This window comes from Prionailurus viverrinus, chromosome A1 (genome assembly GCF_022837055.1).
Source record: "Prionailurus viverrinus isolate Anna chromosome A1, UM_Priviv_1.0, whole genome shotgun sequence".
Taxonomy (NCBI): Eukaryota; Metazoa; Chordata; class Mammalia; order Carnivora; family Felidae; genus Prionailurus; species Prionailurus viverrinus.
In genome coordinates, this window is record NC_062561.1 from 88197497 (window position 1) to 88217161 (window position 19665).

Genomic DNA, 19665 nt, shown 5'->3' on the forward strand with positions numbered 1-19665 from the left:
ACATGCTGTAGGGAGCTCTAGCCACAGTCGACCTGCCTGCCCGCCCTCCCCTCCAGGTGCCGTGAGCCTTCTCTTCCCTGCACCCTAACTGGATGCCCCACACATGTGCAGGGGTCTGGTCTGCATGTCCAACAGAGCGGCCCCATCGTGGGTGGAATTTAAATGGGGTGGGTGCCAGGCCTGCACAATCTGGGCTGCCTGGCAACCGCCGTGGGCCACGGAGACCCCAGGCAAATGAGACTCAGTGACAGCAACAAGAACTTTATGAAGAGTCGTGATACATTGGGGTCAACAGTACCCACCAGTAGCTACAGGTCTCTACGGTAAAACGGTTACAGCCTGGGGACCAGGAATACCCACAGGGAAAGGGAACAGGGACACTGCTAGGGGCAGTCTTGGCCCACCCAAGGTGGCCACCCATGGTATGCGTCCTGCGTGTGCACCTCGGTGCAGACCCTCATGGGTGAAGGTCATTGCGGGTCCAGGAGGAGGTGATGGAGGAGCTGCTGGGCAACAGGCCAGGGTGGATGGAGCTGTTACCGTCTGGAGCCAGCAGAGGGCAGGACATCACTGCAGGAGGGTGTGGAGGGAGAGGAAGCTGCTGTGAGAACACCCAGGCCAAAGGCGCCCCAGCCACCTGCTGATGCCTGCCCCCAACCCCGCAGGGCCTTGGCACCCTCCTCTGGGGCCCGGACACAACAGGGGGCCCACCTGAAGCAGCATGCTGAGTCCCAGGTTGCGGTGCCTCCTCTCCAGCTCCGAGACAGCCTGCAGCAGTGACCCAAAGCGCTCGGCCGGGTCTGTGTCCTCGTCCTCTGCGGACCCCTCCTCTTTATCCGCCTCCTGCAGGAAACGCTCCTCCTCCTCGGCAAAGAAGGCCCGAAGCTTCTTGTAGTCAGTCAGGGCCTTCTTCCTGCGGTCCATCACGTGTCCCTGCAGGGCAGGCAGGTGGACGGCACGGAGGGACACCTGTGTCCCAGGGCTAACCCTGGGGCCTCCCGCCTCACCTCTGCCCACCTGGGGAGAAGGGTTGGCTGCACAGCCAGCATCACTCCGCTGCATCCCTGCCAAATGGGGTCAGGGCTCACACCCACACCCTCTCCCTGGGCAGACCCCAGGCTGGAGGACACTTGCCTTCCAAACGGCAGCAGCAGACTCAGCCTGGCCGTGCAGGTCCCGGGCGTCATTCAGGTCTTTCCGCATGATCTCCACAGAACCCTTGTTCTCCTGGAAAGACACATGGTTACTGATGGGTGCAGTCAGAGGTCCAGGGTCCCCCTCACCTGGTCCGGGGGCAGACTCAGCAAAAACGGACTGCAGGGACCAGAGGGGGGTCTCAGCAACCCCTCTAAGCTCTCCCCAGAAAGAACTCTGATAGGAAAGGGTCTGCCAAGAATATAACCAGGTAACCAGACATAAGACCACCCCTTGGGGGGGTGGGGGGGCCCAGTGTTACCGTCACCGATGGGAGGGATGGAGCACAGCTTTTCAAGAGTGCGCTGACCTAGACCTAGGGTTCCCCAGCAGAAGCAGAGCCCAGCTCCTGTCCACCTGCTAGCAGCAGTGCAGCCCCTAGCCACCACCCACCAGTGCCACCGCCCGGGGCTCACAGGAACCGCAGGACCCACCCCTGATAATTTGCTGCCATGCTCTCTCCTCCCTCCTCTCAGGTGGGCATGGACCACCATGTCTCAGCACCAAGAAAGGATCCGTTTTTACTCTCGGAAATAGCACTGCCCCCAGCTCTTCGGGGTGGGGGGGGGGGGGGGAGGGGAGGTGGTCCCCTGGGCCCACCTGCACCCAGACTCTCCAATGGCAGGTTTCTCCCCAGGGTCAGGTGCCCCACGCAATGGTCCATGGCACAGCCAAGGTTTCAGAACCAAGTGGGTGGGGGTCATGGAGCGCCAGTATGAAAATGGTCCAGGTAAAGGCGGGAGGTGGGGCCGCACTGGACCACAGCAGGTGACAGCCCAGGCCGACTGCGTGGTCCACTAGACAGAACCTCGGGGGGAGCAGGGGCACTGCCACAGGGTGACGTCACGCCTGGAGGAGGGGAATGAGGTGCGGTAGGCGAAATACGGGGGTGGGGTCAGCAGATGGTCACTGTCTTCAGTACGGTGCAGGGAGGGCCGGAACTGTCTGAATCCTAGCTGGGAGAGGAGTGTCGGTGGTGGAGAAAAAAGAATACGGTCCAGCGATGGGGCGGGCACAGCCGCCTTACAGGGCTGGGGGATAAGGGGAGAAGGCACCGTCCAGGAGAGAAGGAAGGGGGGAGAGGGCACCGTCCGGCAAATGAGGGGTAACCGAGCACACTTCAGAATAAGGGATCCGGATTGGAAACAGGACAGGGTACCGTCAGAGGTTTGGGGGCCGGGGATGACTGGAGGACTGGGCCCCGCTCGGAGGATGGAGACTGCACTGTCCAAGGCCAGAAAGCACGGATGGGGAACAGGACACCAAGCCGGGGGGGGGGGGGGGGGGGGGGCGGGGGGAGGGGGGGGATCTGACACCGGCCGAGGTGTGGGGGCGGGGAGCCGGGGTTCAGGCTGGGAAACAGAACACCCGCTGAGGGTGTAGGACGGACGGCTGGGGAGGGGAAGTCAGAGCAGCCCGGGGATTGGGGGGAGGGGGGGGTTCGCAGGCCGGGGACGGGCCGCGCACAGGCCGCCGCCCGCACCTTGCCGCGCAGCGCCTTCCTCCAGCGCGGCTCCCACTCTGGCGGCTCGGGCCCCGCGGCCATGCGGCAGGCGGCGCACAGCGGGCCCCCGTCGGCACGGCACAGCAGCTGCAGCGCCGCTTCGGAGGCCGGGCCGTCGCGCGCGGGCGCAGCGGCCGCCTCCTCGAGCGCCAGCAGCCGGCGGCTGAGCGGCGGGCGGCCGGGCTCCACGGCGCGCTGCCAGCAGTCGTCGGCGCACTCGGGGCACGGGAAGGGCCCGTCCTCCTCGGCCCAGAAGCGCACCACGCACGCCCGGCAGAAGCGGTGGCCGCAATCGGCGCGCACCGGCTCTCGCGGCGCGCGCTGGCACAGGGCGCAGGCGGCCTCGGCGGGCAGCGCCAGGGCGGCGGCGGCGGAGGCCCTCCGGAAGGGCGCGGGCGGAGGCACGGTGACCAGGGAGTGCGGGCGAGGCCGGCCCGAGACGAGGCGGAGACCGGGGACGGGGATGGAGAACACGGCCGGAGAGCCTAGGACGTGGACCAGGATGGCGACTGGGACGCGCGGAGCGGGGACGGCGGGGCGCCCCACGCAGGGTCCTGGCAGCGGTGCGCTCCACGCAGGGTCCTGGCAGAGGTGTGCTTCACTCCTTGGGATCCTGGCAGCCGTGCTCCCGTTACAAAGTCCTGGCAGGGGTGCGCGCTCCTCCTTCGGAGTCCCGGCAGCAACACTCTCCCCGGGAAGGTCCAGGCAGCGGTGCGCGCGTCCCCTCCCGGGTCCTGGCAGCGATGTACTCCACCCCTCTCAGGTCCTGGCAGCGGTGCGCCTCACTCTCCCGTCCGTCGCCCGGCCCACGTCCTCGCACCCTGAAGTCTTACCAGGATGGTCATTTCTCCTTAAATTACTCGTAAACAATAGGGAGAGGTGTCATATTAGTATATGAAAACTAATTTCTAAATTTTTTTTGTAAGCTGCCAGGACCTGGGCGGCGAGCACCCCGCCCCTGCGCTGTCGGGGCGGGGCTGGAAAAGGCCTTGGTGGGGCCCTCTCCTGCAACGGCTGGGTACGCGCGGTCCTGCGTGGGCCTTTTCCTCGTGCAACTGCCACGCGCGGACCCTGCCGCATGCAACCGCCCTGCACGCGCCTTGTCGGGTGGGTCTTTCCCCCGTGCAGCCGCTGGGCATGCGCCGTCCTGCGTGGGCCCTTTCCTCGTGCAACCGCCACGCGCTGACCTACCCCCAAGCAACCGCTCTACACGCACCGCACCGCGTGGGCCCTTTCCTCGTGCAACCGCCACGCGCGGACCTACCCCCATGCAATCCCTCTGCACGCCCGGCCCCGCGTGGGCCCTTTCCCCGTGAAAGAGCTGGGCACACGCCGCCCCGTGTGGGCCCTTTCCCGGTGCAGCCGTGCAGCCGCTGGGCATGCACCGCTCCACGTGAACCCTCCCGCAGAGCCTGTGGTGCATTCTCCTGGGCATCCCGTGGCCTGGAGGAATCCAGAGCCAGGAGTTTTCACAGATTCAGACCAAAGAGATCCCAGATGACCCAGAGCCCCAGGACATTTGTTAGAATTTCTTTAGGACTGGGGGAGGGGGGGGGTCGGGAGGAGGAGCAATCTGTTTTGTTGTTGTATTAAAAACAACCAAGCGTGCAGTTTAAAAAAAAGAAAAAGTTACTGTAATTTACCACTACATAATTTTTGTTCTTTTAATTTATCTAAATTTTAGTTAATATACAGTGCAATTTTGGTTTCAGGAGTAGAATTTAGTGATTCACCACTTACATACAACATCCACTGCTTACCCCAAGCGCCCTCCTTAATACCCATCATCCATTTAACCCATCTCCCACCCACCTCCCTCCACCAACCCTCAGTTTGTTCTCTGTACTTAAGAATCTCTTGTGGGTTATTTTTCAACAAACCCCTTTCCCATATGTTCATCTGTTGTTGTTTTTTTCTTAAGTTCCACATATGAGTGAGATAATGATATTTGTTTTTCTCTGTCGTGTTTCATTCAGCATAATATATTCTACCTCCATTCATGTTGTTGCTAATGGCTAGGTTTCATTCTTTTTTGTGGCTGAGTAATATCCCATTGTATGCATAAGTATGTATGTGTCTGTTTATGTATACATACCACACTTTCTTCATCCATTCATCTCTGGTTGGACATGAGCTATTTCCATAATTTTACTATTGCTGACAATGCTGCTTTAAACATGGGGGAGCATGTACCCTTTGAATCTGTACTTTTGTATCCTTTGGATAAATCCCTAGTGTAATTGCTGGGTCCTAGGGTAGTTCTATTTTTAAACTCTTTGAGGAACCTCCATACTGTTCTCCAGAGTGGCTGCACCAGTTTGCATTCCCACCAACAATGCAAGAGGGTTCCCCTTTCTCCAAATCCTCAGCAACACCTGTTGTTTCTTGTTAATTTTAACATTACTTTTAAATGTTAAAAAATTAGCCTGTTATTCCATATGAGTGCAAAGTCTTCCGAATTACATTGGTTTCCATTTTTGTATGTTTGTAAAAACATGTCACAGACTTGAGAATACGGTAAATGGGCAGTGGGAAGTAAATGCCGGTTAGTTCTGTGGAGTAATCATCAAAAGAGGGCTTCAAGCCTAGCATACCTGATTTGTTGGGTAAATTAAGAACTTAATGGAGAGAAAAGAGAAGGAAGGAAGGAAGGAAGGAAGGAAGGAAGGAAGGAAGGAAAGAAAGAAGAGAAAAAAGAGAAAGGACGGAAGGAAGAGAGAGACAAAGAAAGAAATTAAGCAAACTCCACGATAAAGTGGAACAATAATCAAGAACAATAAAGGTAACTAGCCAAGCTAGGAAGTATTCAGCCACAAATAATACAGGGTTCATAAAATTTAGTACAGAAAAATACAGTGGAGAAATACTGCCCTACCCCCCTGGGATTTGTCAGTTCACACACTCAGCATTGCTGAATAGATGTGGGGGTGGGGGGGAATACACTACTCTGACCAGTTATTAAGAAATAGGAACAGGTACACCTGGAAGGCTCCATCGGTTAAACGTCTGACTCTTGATTTCAACTCAGGTCATGATCTCACGGGTCATGAGTTCCAGCCCCTGAGTCAGGCTCTGCACCGACAACACTGACCTGCTTGGGATTCTCTCTCTCCTTTTCTCTCTGCTCAAGCTCTCTCTCAAAATTAAATAAATAAACATTTTTTTTTAAAAAAAAGGAAATAGGAACATAAAATAAGACTTTTTTCACTACTAAGTTTGCAGACCCCCCCAAAACCCTGATTTTGCAAATACTGCTTCTGTGAGACAGTGTAGTAATATGTAGTAAGCACCTTCAAATTTTTCTTAACATTGGAATTCCTTTTTTAAAAAATACGTTATATTAAAATAGCCCAAAATGGAAATAAAGCCTTTCCTGATTTGGTTTGCTTTGGAGAAATGTCTGTCCATCCCTACTTGAGGAAAAAAACAAAAACCTCCAAGTTCCAATAGCAGAGAATGAGCAAATCGTAGTAGCTATCCATTTGAAAATGTGTGCATGAGAGACTTGGGGTAATGAGAAATCACGAACATTGTTTCATAACCCCCTAGATCTGCTCCAAATTCCAATGCGGGCTTTTCCCCAACATCAAGTAATTCTCTGTGACATCAGCTGGGTGCTGTACAATTTTAACTCAGTTCTACCCACGGACAGGGGCAGACCCCACAGGTGAAGGGCTCAGTCCTACAAGTCTGCTCCCAAATCCAGACGCCAGCTGCAAGTGCAGGTGTCACTGGTGCTTCTGAAGGAATGGCTATAGATCAGAGGTTCCAATCACACTGTCCCATCGTCCCTCTCCTGTAAGTGCTGTGCCCCATAGACATTAATAAACTTTTTCTCTCAATCTGTTTTTCTCTTGTCAGTCTAATTCTGGGGGCCCCAGCCAATGAACCAAAGAAGGGTAAAGGAAAAAGGTTTTTCCTCCCCTACACTTTTCATTACAGGAAATAGTTACCCTACGTCTGCCTTGTGTATTTGATCTGTTTTATAGCATTTGGGGTCACCCTATGTTAAGTTCTGTTCTCATAAACCAGGCTGTCCAGAGGGACGGTAACCATGTGGTCAGCTATACACCTGGGGAAATGATTGAAGACACCAGGTGTTTAAGAAGAGATGATTGGGGGGGAAGGAGTCCTGGGGGGTCTCAGGGGGTTGAGCACCCCACTCTTGATTTCCACTCAGGTCATAATCCCAGGGTCATGAAACTAAGCCCTGCATCAGGCATAGGGTCTGCTTAGGATTCTCTCTCTCTCTCTCTCTCTCTGCCCCTCCCCACCCTCTCTGTCTAAAAGCAAGTATTTTTAAAAATGTTTTAAAAATAGGGGCATCTGGGTGGCTCAGTCAGTTAAGGGTCCAACTTCATCTCAGGTCATTATCTTACCACTCATGAGTTCGAGCCCCATGTCGGGCTCTGTGCTGAGAGCTCAGAGCCTGGAGTCTGCTTTGGAGTCTATGTCTCCCTCTCTCTCTGCCCCTCCCCTGCTCACACTCTTGTCTCTCTCTCAAAAATAAATAAACATTAAAATTAAAAAAAAAAAAAAAAGCAGACTCGGGCCCGCGCCTGGCTGGATCAGTCGTTAGAGTGTGCAATTCTTGATCTCAGGGTCGTGAATTCAAGACACACGTTCACTATAGAGTTTGCTTTTTTTTTTTTTTTTAAAGTGACATGATGAGTGTTTTGGGTTTTTTTTTTTTATTTTTTATTAATTTTTTTTAACGTTTATTTTTGAGACAGAGGGAGACAGAGCATGAACGGGGGAGGATCAGAGAGAGGGAGACACATAATCCGAAACAGGCTCCAGGCTCTGAGCTGTCAGCACAGAGCCCGACGCGGGGCTCCAACCCACAGACCACGAGATCATGACCTGAGCCGAAGGTGGCGACCTAACCGACTGAGCCACCCAGGCGCCCCTAGAGTTTGCTTTAAAAGAAAGTCTGGAGCGCTTGGGTGACTCAGTCAGTTGAAGACTGAACTTCTTTGGCTCAGATCATTCGGTCAGTGGGTTCGAGTCCTGCGTTGGGCTCTGTGCTGACAGTTAAGAGCCTGGAGCCTGCTAAGGATTCTGTGTCTCACTCTCTGCTCCTCCCCTGCTCATGCTCTCGCTCCCTTTCTCTCAAAATAAAATAAAATAAAATAAGGAGCGCCTGGGTGGCTTGGTCGGTTGAGCATCCGACTTCAGCTCAGGTCATGATCTCAAGGTTAGTGAGTTCGAGCCCCACGTGGGGCTCTGTGCTGACAGCTCGGAGCCCGGAGCCTACTTCGGATTCTGTGTCTTCCTCTCTCTGTCCCTCGCTCGCACTCTGTCTCTCTCTCAAAAACAAACATTAAAAAAAAATAATAAGATAAATAAAATGAAAATTTAAAAAATCCTGACTGTGCAAGTGTCACATTTGGCAGGCTCAAAAGCAATCAGAGGTGGTTAACTGTCATTGCCCCTCATGCTACTGCTGGCGGGGTGGGCCTGGTGGGAGCAGGGAACAGTACCTCCCAGCTGTTAGGAAAAGGACGAACACCACCAACTTCTCCCAGAAGCAGAGTAGAAGTTTCCAAATGCCCGCTGAGCCCCGCAGACTGCGCATGCGCCCTTCCCGGAACTACTGCCCCAAAGGAACTCACGGCCTCATTAGACTATATTTGCATAGCGGTTTCTCGGTGTTGGCTGAGAAAGATCCAAAATGGCGCACCGGAAAGAGGCCCTGCGGGGACTGGGAGGACGGAGGCGGGACCAGAGGAGCCGGAGAATGTGGAAATACTAAGGCAAAGGCGGGACCTTTGGGGGCGCGCTCTTCCCTGAGTTCCCGCTCCACCCTTCTCTGCGTTCACTGCCAGGAAACGCGTGCGTCCATAAGAGTCTGGGTCTGAACTCCGAGGGCGAGGACAGGGCTTCCGCTGGCGTGTCGTTGGGGCCAGGCGGATCCGCAAGGACGGCGTGAGGGAGGGGCCTCGCCGCCTCCGTGACCTTTGTGCAGCTGGGACGCTGACCACCCCCTCCCCCCATCTTTCATCTCCTGTGCTTTCTGAGGTGGGAAACAGAGGCAAAAGGAAAAAAAACCCTAAATCTCCTTACAACTTACAGCCCACTGAGGAGTCCCTGACTAGGGCGAGTGTAACATTCCTCAAGGAAGACCTAGTTCTCTTCATGCTTTGTTGGGGGGACAAGTGGTTATCTGACCGGATCGCAGTCATGCCTGACCGGAGTCTCCATCGGTTTGTAACTGTCTCAATCATTTACAAGGAAAAAAGCAATCTAATCACTAGCCAAACTTCCAGAAACCTATAGATTCAGTTTTCCGGGTCCTTGATGTCTTCCTCCCGCTGTAGGGGAGAAAATCTGATAGGATCAGTCACTCCTCACAAGCCCCGTGCTGCCTCTGCCCACTGGTGCTGTCGCCGCCCTCTAATAAAACCACCTTTTGGCACTGATGACGTCTCAAGAATTCTTTCTTGGCGGTCGGCTCTGAACCTCAGCAATTTCTACATTACTTCCCAAAGCCCTGTGCACAGAGACCCTACCATTTTCAAATCCTCTTGCTCTGCTCTCATCACTTGTGTTTTCTACATTTTACCTGAGGCATGGGAGGGAGGATCTTTGACTAAATCTTTGGTCTGGGGAGGATGGAGGGAGGCAGGGCGAAAGAAATGACCCAACACTGGTTTGCCAAACTAGATGGTGTCTCAGTACAGGGAAGACGGTTCCCCCATCTCCTGAGGAAAGACACATCGACTAGGGTGGACAGGGGTCCCTCTTGGGGAGGCTCACCAGACCAAGAGGTCTACGGATCGAGGATGCTCCCCTGACCCAGGAACGTAGTTGGGGCTTCCAGAGAGATGTCTCTGGGCCCCAGGCTATCCAGATGACTCTTAGGGTTCAGCGGGGACACCTGTAGCCCCAAAGGATTGTTACTGTCTTTGTCTTTCCTCTAGGTGGACAGGAGATCACAACTCTTTGCCTACTGGAAGGTGTGAAACAATGTATCTAAACCCACAAATTAACATGGCTAAGGTACACTACAGGCTGCCAGAAAAATCCTTTCTAGAAAGGCTCAGGGATGCGCTAACTACCCGTACCCATTTGGGCCCCGAATCCGAGGCTGGCCAACTGATTCCTCGCCCGGTCAGCCCCTGACACCAGAAGACAACTCGATAGGCTCCCCTGCCCAAATGCAGGTGGCCTCTTCCATGTTTTATCAGTGGGATTTAGAGGAGGAAGACCAGGATAGAGAAAGAGAAGGGGAAAGGAAGGGCAAGACACCAGCACACAGCCGGCTGCCCTGTGACCTGGCCACTTTAGCCTCCGTAGTCTCGGTCCCCTGGAACAATGGCCGCTACTGGAAACTGCTACACTTTAGGGAAACCCAGACACTGGGGACACACATGTGTCCCCAGAGGGAGAAGCTATCCACTCCCTACCCCCTTTGCAAAGCAATGGGACACTGGAGGAGGGACTTCCCCCCAGGACTGCCCCTTCTCCATGGATGGCCCTGCAACAAGGAGACCCTATGCCCCTTCCAGCTCCTGAGCAGGAGATTACTAGGTGACCCTGGAAGTGGCAGGTAAGACTTCAATTCCTGTTGGATGCGGAGGCCAACTAATTACTGGGTCCTAACCTCCTCAGGGTCTGTCTCTTCTCGCTGGGGTCTGTGTTGCTCAGCTGTCAGGACTCTGGGAGTATCTTCTCTGTCCATCCCCTGGGTCTGTGTTGCCCAGTTGTCAGGACTCTGAGAGTATCTCCTCTGTCCAGGAGCGCTCTGATTGCATGGACAGCACTGATTTTCCTGTAGCATTGCTGCTCTTACTATGATACCTCTGCGTCCTTATCTGCTTTTTTTTTTTTTAATTCTGTTAGAGTTTATTTCTTTTCAGAAGGAGAGAGCACTCAAGCAGGGGAGGGAGAGAGAGAGAGGGAATCCCAAGCAAGCTCCAGACTGTCAGCTCAGAGCCCGACACAGGGCTTGAACTCACAAACTATGAGATCGTGAACTGGGCCAAAACCAAGAGCCAGAGACTTAACTGACTGAGTCACCCAGGCGCCCCATCCTTCCCTATTTATTTTCCCAGAGTCTAAGGCATCTCAAGTGCCTAAAATAAGTAGGTAAATTCTCAGTTTCCACATGGGTGAAACCTCCTCCTTTGCAGTGAAACCCCAACAACCCTCAAGGAGACAAGTAATAGTGAGGGAGCATAGGACAAGCTGACAGGTTACAAACTCCACTCCCCACCCTCCACCCCCTGGTGGAATGTGTGATATTCCTCAGACACTCCTGGCTGCCCAAGAACAAAGGAAAGGTGTTTTTAAAATGAAATTCCCTTACTGCCTACAGCCCATTGAAAAGTCCTTGACATAGGCCAAGTGACCTCCCTCTAGGAACTCAGCTGCCTGTATGAGGACACTTTGCTGGGGGCAAAAGAGAATCTTGGCTTAACATTATCCTGACCCCCCAGGACCCTGTAAGTCTACTTCCTTTATCCCAAGATAGATGCTGGCAATCATACTCCAAGCTTATGGCCCCCAATATATATCTCAAGGCTCTCATTACTGAAGTTTTATTAAACGGTAATAAATGGTGTTTCCCTAACAACAGCCAGCCCCTCTCAAGGTCCTGGAAACCTTGCTTCCAAAATTCCTTAGAGACTTACTCTATCCCTGACTGCCTCCCAACTTGAGGGTGTATAATCAGTCACCCCGTCATGACCCCAGTACAGCTCTTCCTGCCCACGGGTCCTGTCCTTGTGCTTTAATAAAATCACCTTTTCGCACCAAAGATGTCTTCAAGAATCCTTTCTTGGCCATCGGCTCTGGACCCCACAAACCCCCATCACCCCAAAACTTCATCACCGTGGTCTTCCCAAATCACAGGGCCCTAGACCTACTAACTGCAGACCAAGGAGGTACCTGTCTATATGTAAAGGAACAGTGTTGTTTTTCCATGTTAACCAGTCAGGCAAAAGTCCAGGAAAATACCCAAAATGTCCTCCGTCCTCCACCAGGCAGACAAAACTGAAGAATTCCCTCAAAGAAGGGAAACCCTTGTTGCTCTCTGTCCTGGGGCCTCAACTCATCCTTCCAAGTGTCCTGGGCCTAGCCCTTGGTCCACACCTTCTTAGCCTCCTCTTTCACTTGCTCCCTTCCTGATTCGTTGGACAGTCCCTTGGAGTAATGCTGGACACACATTCCACACTAGAGAGACCAATCCTGACAGAAAGCAAGGAACTTTGACTCAGGAGCATCACCCCTTCACAGCAGAAAATAGTCAAACAAAAGGCCTCCGCTGCCCCCCTCAAGCCCCTCAGATTTCAGGCCAAAAGTCCTTGAGTGGGGAGTGATGGAGGAGGCAACTACCCAGGTGTGAGCAGGGAACCTGACTTACCAGCTGTTGGAGACCATCAACTACCCCACTGCAAACAGAGCAGAAGTTGGGGACAGCCAGGGAAAGTTCCAGACACTACGCATGCAGTCTCCCCAGTATCTACTGCCCTCAAGTGACCCACAACTTCATTGTAATACATCTACATTGCAGCTTCACCCCCACAGGTGTTACATGTCACGTACCCTTCAGGTTGCAGGAGACAGTGACCCCTTCCCCAGTGCCTCACCCTATGCAATTGTCCCATCTGGCTGTCCCGGAATCAGATCCTTTTATAATAAGCTGATAATCAAGCAAGTACAATGTTTTCTCTGGGTTTGTAAGAGATTCTGAAAATCACACCCATCAGGCTGATACGTCCCCCAAACTGGTAGACTTCCTAAACTAAAGACTCTTCCTTATTTGTTTCCCTTTGGATTTTTCCACTTACTGTCTTCACTTTGGGGTCGAAAAGTGGGGGTAGGGATGAGGATAGGAATATTGATGATTAAACAAATTGCAAGTACTGAGAAAAAGAAAACGGTGGATAGGAAACATGGAAACATAAACTGCAGTTACAGTGTGATCTGTGGGAATCATTTTCCAGGATTTCTTAGGGTTTCAGAACAGAACACTTGAAAAGTCATCTTTCAACCTGTTTTCCATCGTGATGTGTGTATTTAAAGCTGTATTCAGTCTAAAATACAGCTAAGCTCAATCACTCTTGCAGGTAGTATTTATTTCTTTTTATTACAATGTAAATATTTCTGGAGCATCTGTGTGGCTCAGTTGGTCACAGTTACGCATCCGACTTCAGCTCAGGTCGTGATCTCACGGTTCGTGGGATTGAGCCCCGCATCAGGCTCTGTGCTGACAGCTTAGACTGCTTGGGATTTTCTCTCTCCCTCTCTCTCTCTGCCCCTCCCTTGCTCATGCTCTCGATGTTGCTCAAAATAAACAAATAAACATTAAAATAAAAACAAAGGGGTACCTGGGTGGTTCGGTAGGTTAAGTGATTAAGCGTCTGACTTCAGCTCAGGTCATGATCTTGCAGATTGTGGGTTTGAGCCCTTGAGTCAGGCTCTGTGCCGACAGCTCAGAACCTGGAGCCTGCTTTGGATTCTGTGTCTCCCTCTCTCTCTCTGGCCCTCCCCTGCTCTCACTCTCTCTGTCTCAAAAATAAACATAAAAAATCAATTTGTCAATAAATTATATTTTAAAAATTAAAAAAAATAAGTTTTAGGAGAAAAAAAGAAAATCTATAATTCTATATTGCCAGAATTTCAATTAGACTACAATAAAAGCATGTTTGCTAAATAAATAAATAAATAAATAAATAAATAAATGCTTTTAATACCCCATACAAGTCCATTTTTAACCCAAATGTGACCAGGTTATATCCTATTTAGTGTCCATATATATCAAATTTATACCTGATTTTGGTTAGTGACTTGAAACCATAGCACACTAGGAATGCAGAACACGACAGTTTAGAATGTTATGAGCCCTTTCACATGACTAAACAGATGATAAAGGTTTCTCATGCGCTCAAATGACAAGTAAGTTCCCTGCTTGTGCTAGCAATGATTATGTTGATCTAGAGTTCCTTGCACTAGAAAGTAATGTCTTTCTTTCACGTTTTTGATCATTTTACTTTACATTCTACCTTGCTAGAACTTAAGATGTAAACATGGTAGAAAAAATGAGAGATACTGGAAATATCTAGACGTGATATATATGGGAGCTACTGCACACTAAAATGTGTGGGACCAGATAAGCTCTACTTAAAAGGAAATGTGTTTTGGGGCTCCTGGGTGGCTCAGTCGGTTGAACGTCTGACTCCGGCTCAGGTCAGATCTCACAGTTCGTGAGTTCGAGCCCTGCATTGGGCTCTATGATGGAAGCTCGGAGCCTGGAGCCTGCTTCGGATTCTGTGTCTCCCTCTCTCTGTGTCCCTCTCCCGCTCTCTCTTTTCTCTCTCTTTCTCTCAAAAATAAATAAACATTAAAAAAAAGGGGAAATTGTGTTTCTTTAAGCTCCTATATTGGGGGGCACCTGGGTGGCTCAATCAGTCAAGCGACCAACTCTTGATTTCGACTCAGGTCATGATCTCTTGGTTCATGAGTTCAAACCCCATTCTGGGCTCTGTGCTGACAGTATGGAACCTGCTTGGGATTCTGTCTCCCTCTCTTTCTGCTCCTCCCCCATTCTTGCTCTCTCTTTCAAAATAAATGAATAAACTTTAAAAATTAGCTCATATATTTTGGGGTGGGGGGAGGCTGATTGCATCCAACAAAAAGATAACTGGAAATGTTGAGGTCCTACCCCTGGAGCCTGTTAATGTGACCTTATTTGGAAAGAAGGTCTTTATGGATGCAATCAGGTTAAGATGAGGTCATACTTGACTCATGTGGCCCTAAGCCAATGGCTGGTGTCCTTATGAAAAACAGGGAAATTGGGCCACACACCCATGCAGAAAGCCACATGAAGATGGGGACAGATTGGGGTAATGCATCTACAAGCCAAGGACTGCCAGGGAGCACTAGCGACCAGGAGAAGAAGCTACATGGAGGCACAGAACGCTCAGAGGGAACCTCAGATTTGGAGCCCCCAGAACCATGACACAATAAAGGTCTGTTATTACTTCAGGGTGCCCACTTTGTGGTAATTTGCTGTGGACACTGAATACACTGTTCAACTCAGTATGCTGAAGGAAAAACAGAGTAAACCAAAGTAAACACGAAGTAAAAAAGTAGATATAAAAGCAAAAATTATTAAGCCAAAAAATAAGAAATAAACTACAAAGCAAACTCTTTAAATCTACGATTATATTCATCTAATGCAGGGTGAAAGGTTGTATAAGTTCTCCATTTATTGTGATTTTTTTTTAACAAGGAAAAATCAGCACTTAGATACAGAAGGAAACAGCATTGTAAAGCTCTTGTACTAAAGTGTTAATAAGTCAAGTTATAACCCAAAAATTTTAATTAGAGATTTATGAACACTTATGTGTTATTTGAAAGCCTCCTTGAAGTATTCAACAAACTCTACAACACAGAAAGCCAAACTTTGCAGAAGGACACAGAGAGATCACACAATGGACGGACACATATCAGGTGAGCTGAAGTGAGAATTGAAGCAATCACCAGTCTTAGAAAGTACACAGCCAATACCATGATGTCAACAGACAAAAACATAGGACAATACATTTGTCACCCAGAGGCACAGAAGGACTTCTTCAACAAAACTAAAAAAGTACAGAATTTAAGGCAAAATCAGTGAAATGGAAATTATAGCAGAGTTAAGAACAACTGTTTTCTTAGTGATACTGTATTTCATATTCGAAAGTTGCTAAGAGGATAGATCTTAAAAATCTTGTGACCATGTGGGGTGGTGGACATTAACCAGACTTACTGCGGTAATCATTTCACGATATATCCAAATATCGAACCAAGATACTGTATACCTGAAACTAATGTAATGCTATACGTTGAATGGACCCCAATGAGAAAAAACAATAAAGGTCTAAATGTTGTTTGGCAACAACGTGAGGCCAGTTTGCACCTTTACTAGACCGACAAGAATAGAAGAGCTGTCAGATGTTAAGATGAGCAAGGCTGTATGGAGAAGGAGGGAGGGTGGCCTGGGAGGGCACTTCCTCTGGGGGGTCTCTCCCATAATCTCACATGACTGCAACCTCACCAGATGAGTAAAGAAGGTCATTTCCTGGCAGGTGCAGGAACCTCAGGATATCTTTGAGACCTCATGAAGAGGAATTTGCCCAATTCTACAGGTATTGCAGCCTGTCTGATGGCAAGTATTTGGCTTGGCTTCTGGCCTGGAGAGGCTATTAAAAGTTCAACCCGGAGATTCCTTATAAAAGTTTCCAGCAAAGCAAACTTTAAAAGATCCTCATGACCAATCACTATTCTTGCTGAGCTTATGTAAATAATTAGGCCAGATTTGTTAAGACTGGATTTGTTCTACAAATGCATTGGTCTCAATTTTGCTATCTCTGGAAAGGGTGGGTTTTAGAGAGAACAACTAAATTTCAAGAATGCACAGTTATGGATGTTAAATGCTAGTTATGATTGTCTTTAAATGTTTGTTGTTTGCCTAAACTAGACAACTTGAGGTAAACTTCAGAAAATTATTACAATATTTCATATATAGGCAATCTTCTGTGCTTGTTATACTATGTGGATAATAATAAGACCCCATGGGCATATGATTATTTAAGCAACTGAACAGGATGGATCTCTAAATATGCAAACCATATCTTCCCTAAATCTGGTCTGACAGTTACCAGAAACCCACCCCTTTCAAAGACTTGGAGGTGGACTTTACAGATATACAACCAAATAGAGGATTCAGTTTCAGGTATTACCCCATGGATCCATCACTCCAGAGTTAAGGCCAACTCAGATGAACCCTCAGCCTGGCAATGTGATCCAGATCCAGTCAACCTGCTTAAACTGACCCTCAAAAAGACACTGGCTCCTGAGATCTCCAGCCCTGCTCCAGCCACGCCCCGGAAGCTGGCTGGCCTGCGCATGACAGAAGCTTGAGGAATCAACATGTGGACCAAGCCCAGGTGTTTGGATGCAACTCTGCCATCCCTTGCCCCTTACTGGTGCCATAGCCCTGATCTTAATTCTTACTGTTGAGCTGATAGAGAATGCACCAACAAGCTGGACATGGGACAAAAGATGCATGCTGGGTCTCACATACCTCCTCTGAATGGGAGAATTATTAAGTATTGCCTATATATTATGATAACCTCTCTCACCTTCACAACTGCCTCTTACCCACTTTGCCCCCAGGATTGTTATATGACAATAAGGGAGTCAAGGGCATTCAGCGCCTTCACCTCCCTCCACAAAGTTTGCCACAAGGGGAAAACACCCACTCTGTCAGTCACCTGGTGACTCAACGATAAGTATTGGACCATAGAGATAACCCAAAATGTCAGGAACCCATGTCACAACAAGGGCCTCCAGAGAGGGAAGAGAGCTTGCTACACTTACCTTCCTCAATGGGGGACCTCGGATGGGAGAGAGGTGCACAACAGGTCCCTTCAAACAGTTATGAAGGATACCCAGGATAGGGTAATACAAGCCATAAAGGTGACCACTCCCCCGGCAGCCTACCAAAGTTTGAAACTTTCAGCCCTCAATCAGATGCTTATCAATTCCCCACTCCAATGTTGGACTAACACCACTCTACCAGTCCTCCACAAAATAGATAATCACACCCAAACCTGCTGGATGTGCTTCCCCTCACATCCTTTAGCCCCAAGTCCCAGGCTAAATGGGCAGTCCTGCTACCCATTCTGATAGGAGCGGGAATTGCGACAGGAACAGGAACCAGAATAGGGGGCACAGGTTCATCCATAGGACTATACCATAGACTATCTCAAGAGCTAAATGAACGGGTGGAACGGGTGGCAGATTCTCTGGTAACCTTACAAAGCTAAATAAACTCTTGGCGGCAGTGACCCTCCAAAATAGGCAAGCCCTCGACCTCCTCACTCCAGAAAAAGGAGGGACTTGTATCTCTCTGGGGAAGGAATGTTGCTATTTCCTAAACCAGTCAGGAATAGTTACAACTAAGGTTAGGGAACTCAAGGAACGAATTCAATTTAGACAACAGGAAAGTATCAATGCAAAGGATGGGATCTCACAGATTGGGCATCCTGGCTTCCTGCCCTGGCGGGTCCCCTCGTCTCCATAATTTTACTTATATCTATCGGCCCTTGTATACTGAATGCCATGGTACATTTTATTGAAAACACTGTTCCTCGCCAAACTACTGCACATATCTTAGCCTTCTGAGAGTACCAACCTGTAAAACTGAAAGGTGATGCCTACTAAAAGTTTTTTTAAAAGGCATCAAAGGGGGGAATGTTGGAGAAGTGGATAAAGTACACCAAAGATGGCTGATTGAGCTAAAGCAAACTCTGGACTCTAGCTTAGAGACCCCTCCTCCGGGTTCTTCTTCCTTTGTTTGCTGCATGTGCAAACCACCAACCACCCCCACACAAATATGGAGGCTGATAACTATAAATTACCCTTCCCACTCACATTCAGGGCTCAGATCTTTGGAGAAATGGTCTCCTCTGACCCACCGGTGTTAAATAAGTCTCCGATCCACCAAGATCTCCGAGTGCCGCTTGGTTTTTCCGCCAGCGTACCAGCCTGGTTCCCTAATAGGCCCAGCCCTGGGAACCCACAGAAGTAGCCCCCTGAGGAAGAAAGGAGACTTGACTCCTGTAAGGAAGGGCAGAAAGTCCTAGAAGCACATGGCCTCCTAGTTTCTGCATCCTGAAGCCCTGACAGCTGAGGCCTTGGGGCCCCAGCAAGGACTGCCCAGGCCATGGCTACCAGTTCCTAAGACAGGAAATAATTCACCCAGAGGCATGCCTTTCATATGCAAACTCACCAACCCAAAGCTCACAGGCCTACTCACTGCCTCCTCTAATCAACCTGTGCCCAGGCAGGTGCCAGACAATGGGAGAGCCCTTCCACCTCACAGCCCACTGAAACAGTCAAACTGGCCAACACTCACCTGTCCTGCAGAGATGCACTAAAGGTCTCGCCCACAAGACCTTTAGTGCAGACCCAGGGCTGCAGGTCCTGCAGACCCAGGACTTCCCCATGCAGTCATGTGCAGCCACGTGCCCCTTCCTCTGGGTAACTGAGTGTCACAGCACTCTCTAGCTCTCTTTTTTATGCTTGTTTGTTTTTGAGACAGAGGGAGACAGAGAATACCAAGCAGGCTCCACGCTGTCAGCACAGAGCCTGCTGTGGGACTCGATGCCACGAATCTTGAGACCATGACCTGAGCCGAAATGAAGAGCAGGTGGCTTAACCAACTGAGTCCCCCAGCGCCCCCAAAAGCTGTCTCTCTGATGGTGGTCACCTCAGCATACCTGAATAATAGTAGTAAGACCCCTATATTTTAAAATAGCAAAAAATGACCCACAGCAAGAGGCAGTAGAGGCCACAGCCGGGCTGCAAGCTCAGGATTATGGGTGGATGTTGGGAGGCAGGGGGACACATTACGGGTGGATGTTGGGTGGCCATGGGAGGCAGAAGGGGGAGCACATTATGGGTGGATGCTAGGTGGCCATGTAGATAGCCAATGCTTATGCAGGAAAGAGGTGTGACCAGGCTCCAGAAGGTTCCAGGGCCCAGTTGCAGGAGGCAGCGAAGGCAGAGGCCAGGTTATCTATTTTTCTGGGAACAGCAGCAGGCAACTACTTTCTATGATGAGTGGAAGTTGCAAAAAGCATTCAGGTCTCTGACTTCTGAAGTCAAGACCAGTCATTGGTTGTAGGAAAAAAACAAGCCACTGAAAAAAAGTGAGTATCAACCCACGGAGGCAAGTTGAATTCAGTAATAGTGTATGCTGGTAGCTTTGGGAAAGAACTGGAGCTTTTCCCTGAAGGAACACGAGATAAATCTGTGTATATCAGAATCACACGCTGTGAAACAAATAGGAACCGACAAACAACAAAATCTGTGTAACTAACAAGAGAGAACTCATGGGAGTTATGCAGATGGGAACCCAAACCACAGGTGGGGAGGCGAGCTGAGCGAGAAGCCGGGGTGCAGGCCGGCGG

General features: G+C 50.1%; 1 protein-coding gene across 1 annotated transcript; it reads right to left on the reverse strand.

Annotated features, from left to right (window-relative positions):
• Nucleotides 1–245: 245 nt before the first annotated feature.
• RNF187 (ring finger protein 187) lies at nt 246–18699 on the reverse strand. Its single transcript, XM_047856489.1, has 8 exons — nt 18609–18699; nt 18169–18285; nt 8382–8714; nt 3635–4141; nt 2678–3456; nt 1135–1227; nt 712–933; nt 246–570 (listed from the first exon to the last, which is right to left on the reverse strand). The coding sequence occupies exons 1-8, from the start codon at nt 18697–18699 to the stop codon at nt 568–570; spliced, it is 2145 nt and encodes a 714-aa protein (XP_047712445.1). The 3' UTR covers nt 246–567.
• Nucleotides 18700–19665: the final 966 nt, after the last annotated feature.

Coding starts and splice junctions, on each gene's coding strand:
- RNF187 (XM_047856489.1), bottom strand. CDS start 18,699: ATGGGGAAGTCCTGGGTCTGCAGGACCTGCAGCCCTGGGTCTGCACTA. Junction 8,715..18,168: donor CGGAGACTTATTTAACACCG/GTGGGTCAGAGG, acceptor TTCCCACCTCAG/AAAGCACAGGAGATGAAAGA. Junction 3,457..3,634: donor GCGGGGTGCTCGCCGCCCAG/GTCCTGGCAGCT, acceptor CCAGGACCTGAG/AGGGGTGGAGTACATCGCTG.